This window comes from Acomys minous, assembly GCF_964271855.1.
Source record: "Acomys minous genome assembly, chromosome: 9".
Taxonomy (NCBI): domain Eukaryota; kingdom Metazoa; phylum Chordata; class Mammalia; order Rodentia; family Muridae; genus Acomys; species Acomys minous.
Genome location: NC_140490.1, coordinates 60479380 through 60491119, shown reverse-complemented (window position 1 = coordinate 60491119; position 11740 = coordinate 60479380). Strand labels below are relative to the sequence as shown.

The following is an 11740-nucleotide window of genomic DNA, read 5'->3' as shown; positions in this document are numbered from 1 at the left end:
CCCCAACTTAAGTCCTTCCACCACTGCACAAAGCCATCCTATCACCATAACAACCTGAGTAATGGAGGTCAAGAGGCTTTATCAAAAAACACAGAGAAGCTAATTAATGAGGATACTAATCGTGCAGGACAGAATCATGGAGAAGGTGTGTCTTCATGAGGAGGGGATCCTGCAGTGGTCTTTTTTCCTATGGTATATTTACTTTTAACCATCCCTTCAACAACTAGAGATGCCTTCTGCTGTGGCTTCAAAATCTCTGTCTCTCTGTCTGTCTCTGTCTCTGTCTCTCTGTCTCTATCTGCCTCTCTCTGTCTCTGTGTCTGTCTGTCTGTCTGTCTATCTGTCTGTCTGTCTGTCTGTCTGTCTGTCTCTCTCTCTCTCTCTCTCTCTCTCTCTCTCTCTCTCTCTCTCTCTCTCTCTCTTTCCCTCTCTAAAAAGGCATGGTTTCATCTATAGAGCATTAAAGAAAGTAGAGAGCAATTGTTATCTTGGGTCCATTCATTTGACTAGTACTTTTTTGCTTATCAGTTTTATCTTCTCATTTTAGCGTTAGTCTATTCCTAGACTGAGAAATAACTGACTTTGGAACAAGCCATACATTTTCATGCCTGTCAGTAGAGTGTGTCAGTTCCATAGGTTGCTTCATGTGTGGACACAACAGGATTGAACATACAAAAGAAACTAAAGATTGGTTTCTGGATAGAGGTTTTATTGGCAAGGATAAATGAAAATAATCACTATTAAAATCTCAGGCAATGAAACTGTAAGCTCTGGCTTGTAACCCTAAAGTCTCTTTCTTTATGGGGAACAGACCCTGCCAAGGAAGAGCACGTTATCTGTGGGGTTGTGCCGAATGAAGAAAAGGAACGGATGATCCACTGTGAATTCTTCCTCGGGCATCAGCATACAGAATGTAGCAATGCCTGCAGTGGCAGCCGCTGCCTCTGTTCCCTCCTCATTCACTTCCACAAAGGACTTGTGGACAATTTTGGATATGAAAAGATCTCTGGATCCTGACATGCCAGACAGATCAGCCTTGCTGCTGGTAAAAAGATCCTGTACTCCCAGGCGGCCGAGGTTGGAGTTAAGAAAGTAGCTCTCTTCCATCTTGAACCTGGGCAGTCTGACATGGACATCAATGTTCTCCAAGTTCTCATGTTTGGTCCATTCACGCAGTTTTTCCACAGTTAATTTCTCCTCAATCTGGAATTAATGTAAGGCAGAAAGGAGCTAATTTATTAGTGTAATGTGGTGCTATTTAAATGAATGAGTGCACAGTTATCACTGCTTGTAGGCTTCCTTCATGGTTTCTGCCCAAACAGATTCCACCTAGATTTCATATTGGTCTGATGACTGGGGGAATCCAGCAGAACTATTTTCCAGGTTTTTGAGGGTCCAAGTACAAAACATTGAACAACAGGTCTGTCATCCATTCATCCTCCCCTCTAGTCATCCACCCCTCCACCCATGCATTTATTCATCCATCCACCCATCATCCACTCATCTATGCATTTCTCTCTGCCTCACTCCCTCACTCTTTCCATTCACTTATTCTTCTCTTCTATCCCTATTTCAATCCACCCATCTATCCATTCCTCCATGCACTCAGCATTTCTTAAACCCCCATCACACTGAATCACCTGGCTGATGAGCTAGAAGAGGTTTTATTAGCTAAGTACTTGAATGGCCCAAGGGACACTTTTAGAAGTTTCTTCTATTTATTCTGAAACTTTGTAAAGTGGCAGTGATCTATAAAGTCCACAAGAGCTGAAATAGTCTCTAATAACCCCTGGGTAAAAATAAAAAAGGGACAAAATATATGGGACTTAGTTCACTTAGAACAAGGACAAGCAGCTGATATGGGGGCAGACATCCTGCAACCCCAGCACGCAGGAGCCACTGATGGAGGGCTGTGAGCTTAGGGCCAAGGTAGGCTGCACAGCAAGACCTTGTGCATGGACTGGAGGAGAGCTGAGTAGAATAGGGCAGAGTGGCATTGTGTGACCATTGAATAAACTGATGTATGTACCATATAAATATCAGGTGACAGCCCTAAATGTTTCTAGTGACAGATGAACTCTCTTACTGGGTTAAACTCCAAAATGAGAGAACACAAAATTTAATAACCGCTGATCATGATCACTTACATGAAATTCAGGAAGGAATGCTACCTTTATGTAAATATAGGAAATGTTTTTAAAGCCAATTTAACACCCTCAAAAAAAACTCTGTACATACTTACTATTGAGATTTTAACCCACTACCAATTACGTTGGTTCAAAACCCTTTGTTTTCCTAGCTCCTGTCCCTAATTAGCCTTCTAATTGCATTATGTTTTATTCTGATGCTTGCTCCTTCCCTCAGATAATTCCTCTGGCAACAGATTACCACCATTGCTACACTAACTACCAGTCAGGCCATGGTACTTTACCAGACTCCAGATCCCTGTGAAATAGACGATAGGTTTCTTAAAGTTCACCATAACACATCTTCATTAAAAAATAAAATAAGAGGAGATGTTGGAAAAACCTCATTGTTTGAGGTTGTATTCCTCCCAGTGCGGATACCCGCTCTGAGCTCGGGGTTAGGTGAAGGACTCCCTCTCCCCAGCAGGACCTCCTGCTCTCTGTCTGACTCCATCTGGGGGAGTGTCTTTAGGCATAGACATCCCTAAACACATTTGACATATTGTCCTTGACACAACTCCCTGCTAGCTCCCCCTTCCCTGCCCCTATAGGATAATTAGGTACTGTGTTCCCAATCATACGTTAGGCATGTACTGCCAAAGCAGAACAGGAAGGCTTAAGGAGCCTGATTACAACCAATTATGAACATCTATCTTAGAAGCCCCCCCCCCATCCCCAAGGGCTACATAGCCTTTGCTCTCCCTGATTAAAGCTGAGCCATCTCTTGAGTGGATCCTGGAGTGTTCGATCTCCTTCATGCTTATGGCCTTCCAGGCTCTGTGTCTTGTCTCCTGCTCTTCTGCTCAGGGGGCTAGTGGCCATCACCCCCCATCCCTCCACCCCAGGAAGAGGAGAACCATAGCTCTATTGTGCTAAAAGAGAATCACTGACCTTACGGATCGAGAAAATTCCTTTCTTGAGATTAGAGCCTCATTTTATAATAACATAAATTATCAGCAAGAAAGCACAACTGACAAGTGGACCACATTCACCTCAGTACATACTCTATGCATTTGACTGACAGCAGGCTCCTCCCTGATTGCAAGTGTGGGCTGGGAAGGAACAAGAGCTAAGCCACAGTGCAGCCTAGGACTTGTGAGGGGAAACTGTGATCTTCACAATTCTGTCTACTTCTAACCCAGCCAGGAGACACCCAGTTCCTAAAGATGGAAATCAACTCTGAGTATAATTCCTTCAAAGTTACTTAAAAAACACCGGTGCATTAACTTTTAAATCTCTAGATGTTCTCCCATCACAGTGGATCACTGAGGGCAGGAAGTATCATGAACATTTGAACTTTAGGCTTCTGGGCTGGGAGTGTGGCTCAGTGACACAACACTCACCTAGCCTGAGGTACTTGGGCACTGCAAATAATGAATAATAGTAATAATAATACTAGTAACTGTATAAACATAAGGCCTCAGAGGAGTAAGCCCTGATGGACCATAGTGACAAAAGTGCCAGTGTACTGGCAAGGGATTGTGGGTAAAGTCTGTGGATGAACAACAAGTGTTTATAGTGCAGCATATACACAGGAAGTATAAATCCTCTTACGTGAACAGAAACATGAATCATGACGTTGAGAGCCAGTTACCTTCCTAAGACCCATGGACTCGTCCTCAGTGTCTTCTGGCAGCAGAATGACCATGCTGAGTTCTCCACCCTGGTAAGGCATCTCCAGCACCTTGCACTTCAGGTCCGGAATGAAACCGAATGGGAATTTTTTCTTTTGATACATCATCTTCACTGTTTTTATGTCTTTCTGAATTGTTAAAAAATAAATAAAATAAAGTCACTCAACTGGCAGTGTCGCACACACCTGGCCTGTAATCTCAGCACTCAGGGAGGCAGAAGCAGGTAGATTGCTGTGTGTTCAAGGCCAGCCTGGTCTACAATGAATCCAAAACAGTCAAGGCTACACAGAGAAATCCTGTCTCACAAAACAAAGAATCAAAAAACAAAACAAAAATCAGTCAAATTATTCCTTCTTGTCTGCTAGAGTAGAGAGGAACTGAGGGTCTCTGGGTAGAGTACCCTTGGTAAAGCCCTGGCTTAGCATGGGGAGGCCCTGTGCTATATCCCCAGCACTCACACACAAACAAACAAGACCAGCCCAGGACGGTGGTGTCATCTGACCTTATTCAGTCTGAATGGCGCATCGACTGTGTCCCGTGTCATGAATTTCTCCTGCCACATTCCCTTGAAGTAGATGGCATTCACCAGCACAAGTTTGGTCATGTTGTCAACCACACCCACAGCCAACAGTTCTGGAATTTTCCCTGAAAAGATAAAGTAAGCTTTTTAAAAGTTCAGTATTGGAATTCCAAATTTAAACTGATAATTTATTACCTCTAAAATGTGACTCAGACATAGACCTCACACTTTATTTTGTTTTAACTCAGTGTTAAGTTAGGGAAGACCCACTTGTCTAATTTTTATTTCAAATAAACCAAACTGTAAGATTCAAAAGGCATGTGCCTAGTGTGCCCCGAAGTCCTAAGTTCTATCCCTTGAACTAGGAAAAAAAAAATTTATTAAAGTAAGTCAAATATCTTCAAAGGGTTAAAACAAGAAAGTTTTCCTTTCCTGGATAGAAGTAATAACCATTATTTTATGAATGGTTGTTCCTTATACTGGCAAATAATGTCTTCCTATCTGTTAAATGGAAGCCTGAAAAGAACTTTGAACAAATATCGAAGAGCTAAGACATACCCAATGGTTAAGTCTATAGAAACAGAAGCCACTTTCCCCACACTCTGATACACTGCTGGAAACTGACAGAATCTGAGACAGGATCCCCTAGGTGCTGACTCACCCACTAACAAGGCTGGGGAGAGATCCATTACAAAGCTGAATTGAGCCCAGAGTGTGAGTCACTCTGTATCCAGGACCTCTGAGTTACTGGACAAGATGTTGGCCAAAAACACCAAGACTGCCACAGTTTGTAAATACTGATTTCATGTGTTATGTTGAGGTTTCACATCTCATTTCTTTCCGTATGAGAACTAAACACTTTTGGACAGGCATTTGTATTAATTTTATTTTGCATTTTAATGTTGGTTTTAACTTTTAATTGTAGTTTAAGGTAAACCATAGATACTCAACACCTAATCATGTTTGTACTTCTCTGATAGATTCCTGACATCTGAGATTGTCCCTTATTCTAAGGACTAGCATCTGAGTGTCAGTGTGCATAAGCCAGGATTTGGGGAGTTGAGGAAGGAAGAAAGGATATGCAAATGAGAGTGCAGGAGGAGGAAGAATCTGTGTACAATGGCTTGCTAGGATTCAGAGGGGTCCCCCAAAGGCCCATGTCCTAAAGGTTTGGTCTCTGGCCCATAATGCAATGGAAGGCGGAGGAACTTTTAAAAGGTGGACCTAGTTGAGGGGGGAGGGATCTTTAGACCATTGGGGAGTGTGTTTTCTTTTTGTTGTTTTGGTTTTGTGACAGGTTCTTGCCATGTGGCTCTCCTCCTTTCTCAGAGTCTGGAGTGCTGGGATTGTAGGCTTTCATCATCACCCTCCCTTGGGGAATGGGTACTGCTATTGAAAGTGAGTGTGAGACACTGGTCTCTCCCTCTTGATTTTTATTCACCAGTGAGGTGAGTGGGCCTCCTCTGCCATGCTGCCTTAAAGGAGGAGCAGTGCTGCCATTGGGCCAAAGCAATAAGTCCAGTTGGTTATAGATGGAAACTTCCAACCTGTGCGTCAAAGTGAGCCTTTTCTCCATTGTGTCGGGGATGAGCTACAGCACGGGAAAGGTGACTAGCAGAGCCAGTGCTGCTTGGCCTCTCACCTTCTGTTTGACCTTTGACCCACTGGTTTATTGCTTTCCTTGCATCCTCAGAGGCATGCTGGAAATCCACAGGGGCCAAGTCAGCACCGTACATTTTCTGGGTTGAAGCTAAGAACTCCTATTTGTAAAAAAGGAAATGCCATGAATAACTCCTATTTACTATAGAAGGTTTCTAAAATTCAGAAAAGAAAAAAATCATGAAAATGAAGAAGTTTTACTAAAGCCAAAACTTTACAGCTTTCTATTGTATTGAATAACACATAACACTAAATGTATTGCTCTAACCATTCTCTTCGTTTTTTACCTTCCTTCCATCCCTCCCCCACTCCCTCTTCTTCCCCCCTCCCCCCTCCTCCTCCTCCTCTTCCTCCTCCTCCTCCTCCTCCTCCTCTTCTCTCTTCTTCTTCTTCTTCTTCTTCTTCTTCTTCTTCTTCTTCTTCTTCTTCTTCTTCTTCATCTTTTGGTTTTTCAAACTGAGTTTCTCTGTATAACAGCTCTAGCTGTCCTGGAACCCACTTTGTAGACTACACTGGGCTCAAAGTCACAGAGATCTGCCTCACTCTGCCTCCATATGCTTTGTTCTAACCATTTTTTAAAGGGTACAGTGCAGGTAAGCACAGCCCTTTGTATAACATTTCCGGTGTTAATATAAAAGTTACTAATTACTTTTGAATCCTACAATAACATTTTCATAAATCAGCAACTGCTGATTATACTTCAAGTGGGTGTTTGGATCCGCCTTCGCTTTGCGTGTGTACGTGTATATATGTATGTGTGTGAGTGGGGTGTATATGTGTGTACATATGTGTATATGTGTGTGCATACCTCTAGTCATGGAGGCCAGAGATGATGTCAGGTGCCCTGTTCTCACTCTCTGTTTTATATTCTGAAACAAGGTCTCTCACTGAACCTGGCGAGGCTGGTGACCCGCAAACCCAAGGGCTCCTCATCTTTCCATCCCACATTCTGGGGTTACAGGAGACCATGAAGCCACGCCTGGCGGTTTTCATGGGTGCTGGGATCCAAACTCAGGTTCTCACGCTTGCATGGGAAGCTTTCTTCCCCACTGAGCCATCCCTTTAGCCCTTGTGTTTGCTATAATAAACCATCTAGGAAGGATCTTCTCGTGAGAAAGACAATGAGATGAAGGTTCCACCAGCGTTCTTCACTGTTTTTATGAATGGCCTGCAACATGGCTGTGCTGGGAAAGTCTGTGCCGCCTCAGGAAGTTTCAGAGTGTGAAGGGCTCAGTACTTACAGGAAGGAAATTGTAGGTTTTCTCTCCATACAGTCTGTTAGCAAGTTTCAGAGTGTGAGAAGCTCCACGTTTGCTCACGTCAGCATTCAGGCTTTGAAACCGTGAATGAATGTCCTCAACAGTGTCGAAATGAAAAGTCTAGAGTAAAGAAAACATTCCTTATACAATCATTTGCTTTGAATTTATGAAGTCATTCGTTGGTGTCTACTTCCAACAAACTATTTTTTTTTCCATTATACTGAGTAGCTACAGCCTGGTATTTTATTATTATGTCATTGGGAGAGCAAACAAAATAGAACCAGAATTTTATGGCTCAGAAAGACATAATAATTAGACATGGCTTTTAAATAATTTTTAATAGTTTCACAAATGTGAATAGTTAACACATTAAATATATCTGATGTTTTCGAAAATGCTTAAATGGCATGTTCATATTTATATTCTGTGCCATATATAACTTTGCCTAAAAATCAATAATCTCAGAAGTAAATAAACAATGAACATAAGGCTCATACCTAGTTTGAGACCAGAAAGGTAGGACTGACTGAGGCCTTTTTTTTTTTTTTTTGGTTATCTTACTAAAGACCACAACTCCTTGAAAAATAACTTCCTTAAATTTCTTCTGGTGAGACTTTAATTCCTCATCTGCCAGTTGCAAATGAACAGGCTCTCCCTTTATAGTTTTATGGGGCCCAGGCTGGCCTGCTTACTCACTTCTAAGACAAAGGACAAAGAGCAGACAGGGTCCACAGTGCATGCTACTCACGGAGGTATGCAGGGTTCAGTCGCTACCTGGACACACCTACTGGACTGAACTGGAGAGGGGAAGGGGAAACTAGTTTTTTTTTTTTTCCCCTGAAGTTGTCAGTGGTAAAAGGCCCAATACTGAAGCAGATGTGACTGTGAGGAACACCTAGCAACAGGTGCAACAGAGCCAGGCAGGTCAGTTAGGAAACAGTTCCTGATCCCATCCTGCCTAGGTTTCCAAAGGTGGCAGATTTTCCCTCTCAGAAAAGGGAAGGCCAAGAGCGGAAGTCCCCTCCACACCCTTTAAGGAAGACTAGGGAGCTGTGGGGATAGAGGCAAAGGTGGCCTGCTGCCTCCCAGGGGTGGGGTAGGAGGGCGTGGTTTCTGTTCATGAGGCCACAGGGACTCTCAATCCTTCCTCCTGCAGAGCCCCAGCCAGTCAAATCAGGCCAAAGCGAGGCACAGGGTTGACCCTGGGAACACAGGCAGGTGGCTGCCTTTTATCTGGTCCCCACAAACAGGCACCACCACCAAGCTGCTTGCTGTAGCATGTTCCATATCTCTCATGCTCAAAGGTGACACTGTATTACAGCATGGTTTATGAGAAGTGGTGGGTCCATGCAAAAGAACACCGGGGAACAGCTAGCTCCAGGGAGGCGCATGGTGGGAGCGCCAAGCCGCAGGTACTGTCATTGTCTTCACTCTGTGTCCCCAGCTGAACAGAAAGTGCCCATGCTCAGTTAAAGCTGGTGGTAAATCAACAGCTGACTGTTCTTCGGGGCTTTTCTGCAAGTCTCACCGCACCACGAGTAGCTACTGAACTCGGTTCGACATGGTTTAGGGAATACACCAGAAGAGCTCGGAGGCACAGCTGTTAGCAGGGAGCTGGGAGTGAGAGCTGACGGGGCTTGCGTCTGCTCACCTTGGAGAGCTGGGCTGCAGTGCTGCCTCTGGCCCCCAGGAAGACCATGGCCAAGGCAGAAGAAACGCTGAAGGGGGAGAAGAAGATGTTTCCGGTGGAGTTGTTTTCATTCAGGGTGCGGAACAGCTCCAAGGCAAAGAGGGTATTGGCTGTACTCAGCTGCTCCATGCTGAAGGCTGCAACACGGGGGTGGGGGTGGGGTGGGGGATGAGGAGAGGTCAGCATCACCCAGCTACTAAGCCAGCAAGACCATCAGCGTCAACTTTACCAGCACCCGAGGCCCTGCAGTTTGGATTTATCCACTCCCTCCCCACACCCTGTCAGTTTAAAGTTGACAAGAATATTCCCCCAAGCATACAAAGGTGGGGCCAGACAGGACCCAGGGCCAGGGGTGTCTTATGGCTCTAACTTTCCAGACAGGTGTGTCTAAAGAGGCAGCAGGCCAGTGACCTCGGCACTGCTCCCACACTACAATCCTTCTGCTGGAGCTCACATATCTCTCTTCCCTGTGGACTCCCAAGTCCTTGTTCATCTGGGCAACGGATCCAGAAAACCACAGAGACCTACTCTGAGTACAAGGGAGTCTGGTAAAGATGGCAATGTTTTCATTTTAGGGATTTGTTTCTTCATGCCTGCGGTCAAGGTGGCAGTCTTAGATGGAATGGGATGTGTAAGTTTGAGAATGCCACTCTGCTGGTCAAGCTTTGGGTGACAGGGAAGAGGAACACTCCATCCCCCCCCCCCCGCCCCCGCACCGTCCCCCCCAGTCCCTTTTGCAATCCAGCTCACGCCTGCAGTGGATAAGCTCCGCTTGGGGGCGGGGCATCTGCTAACTTATCTGGGTCTCTACACTCCGAGCCTCAGTGTGTCCAAGTACAGGCCAGTCACAGCTGAGTGGATGGGGCTGTTTAGGGACCAAGGTCGCATCCACTCACTGTCTGAGGATCTAGGGTCTCACTCGCTTCCTTCCCAGGCTCCCTGCAGGCAGGGTTGACCCTGCCTCAAGGTTCAAAAAGCAAGCCCCGGGAAAGAAAACCTCTGGCTGGGATTTCCATTCTCCCTCTGGCCAGGCGTCAGGTGGCGCTGGTGATCCACGGAGCTGCGGCTTGGGTGAGGGTGAGGAAGGGAGAAGCCTGTGGATAGCAGTAGGCTGGAGGTCTGCGTCCCTCCTGCCAGCCACTTTCCTGAGATGCCACCCGCGGGCCTTACCTGCAGTTTAGCAGGTCTGGCTCCAGCTGCTGCAGATCTTAGAGGAAGTGAAACGTCCAGGACCAGCGGCAGCCCTTATAGTATGCGGAAGGGGAGTGTCCTGCTGTCAAGGCCAAGCCGGGTGGAGCGGCTCCTTCTCTTGTGACTGCTTAAAACTGAGCTTGCAGGGCTGGCAAAATAAAAGCAGAAGGTTTGCGGGAACTCCCTGGACGAGCTGTTCTTTTTTTCTCAGTTCCAGGCTTTTCTCTACTTCTCTAAGCAGAGACCCAATAAATTATTTCTTCCTGAGCTGTGGGTGGCTAAGAGGATAAATGTCTTCTGTTACAAGTTAGATGATTCTCTTTTGAATTCTACTGAAACACTGTAAAACGCTAGGGGTTCTTTTTTTGTGTGTGTGTGAGGTATGTGTGTGTATGGGGGGGAGGCGTGTGTGTGTGTGTGTGTGTGTGTGTGTGTGTGTGTGTGTGTGTGTGTAGAAGCTGTTTGTGGCCCTTGGATTAGATAGCAGAGTACCAGTTCCAAGCAACACCCTCGACTGCTCTGTCTTCCATGTGCCAAGGCTAGCTCAGTGCCCAGGCCAGGCTGGGGAGGCCCCTCAAGCCGCCATTCTCCACTATTTGATTACAACTTTGAACACATCCCCTCCCCATCAGATTAAAATTAGAATTGGCTAGCACAGGCCATTATTACCTAGATGGACTCAACTTTATATTCCTTTTAGGTGTCTAGATCTGTCACAGAACTTTCCAGTGCTTCTTGACTTCCTTCAGAGTGTCAAAGGAAGAGTCCTACTGTTAGTGGGGGTCACATCACGTGGGTTGGCGTTTGTTGGACCAGGGAGCTAAGGAGGATGAGGAGATGGGTTGGCTGGTACTTTGCTTACCTCTCAAGCTTGAGGACCTGAGTTTGGATCTCAGAGCACCTGTAATCACAGCAGGTGAGGGGTGGGTGGCGGGTGGTGGGCAGCAAATCCCTAAGAGGGGCTCAATAACCAGCTAATATTGCTCAATCAGTGAGCTCCTGGGTCTGTGAGAAATGTTTTCTATAAAAATAAGGAGGAGGAGGCGAGAAAGTCTCACAATGCTGACCCCTGGCTTCTACATGCACGCGTGTCTGTGTGCCTGTACACATGCATACATGCACACACAGGAAGGTGTGCGTGCACACCACTCTCTCCGAAAGAAGAGAGGCACAGCCTGAAAATAGGCAAGCACATGCACGAAATGAAAGCAGCAAGAGAATACAGTCTATTGCAGCCATAGTTAGACTGTCAGGATTTGATCAGATCTGGTAACTTCGCTGCCATTTCCAACAAAACTGCAGAACCCCCTTGATGACGGGAGGCCAAAAGGACTTAATAAAAATCTAAATGCTAGAATTCATGGCATGGGCAGAAGGTGCACCTCTATGGGAAAGTGCTTGCCTGGTACTCACTTGAGCCTGAAGGTGGTGGTGGGGTGGGGGGTGAGGATGGTGGGGGTGGGGTGGGGGGTGAGGATGGTGGAGGTGGGGTAGGGTGGTGAGGATGGGGTGGGGGGTGAGGATGGTGGGGGTGGGGTGGGGCGGTGAGGATGGGGTGGGGGGTGAGGATGGTGGGGGTGGGGTGGGGCGGTGAGGATGGT

At 46.0% G+C, this 11740-nt stretch overlaps 1 protein-coding gene across 2 annotated transcripts; it reads right to left on the bottom strand.

Annotated features, from left to right (window-relative positions):
* Positions 1 to 688: 688 nt before the first annotated feature.
* SERPINB1 (serpin family B member 1) lies at positions 689 to 10213 on the bottom strand. Of its 2 annotated transcripts, none has more exons than XM_084796427.1 (7): positions 10119 to 10213; positions 8910 to 9085; positions 7241 to 7378; positions 5983 to 6100; positions 4323 to 4465; positions 3781 to 3948; positions 689 to 1203 (listed from the first exon to the last, which is right to left on the bottom strand). In XM_084796427.1, the coding sequence occupies exons 2-7, from the start codon at positions 9075 to 9077 to the stop codon at positions 799 to 801; spliced, it is 1140 nt and encodes a 379-aa protein (XP_084652553.1). In that variant the 5' UTR covers positions 9078 to 9085; positions 10119 to 10213; the 3' UTR covers positions 689 to 798. The 2 variants fall into 2 exon arrangements, with proteins under 2 accessions (XP_084652553.1, XP_084652554.1); XM_084796428.1 differs by having other exon boundaries at positions 8910 to 9094; positions 10120 to 10169.
* Positions 10214 to 11740: the final 1527 nt, after the last annotated feature.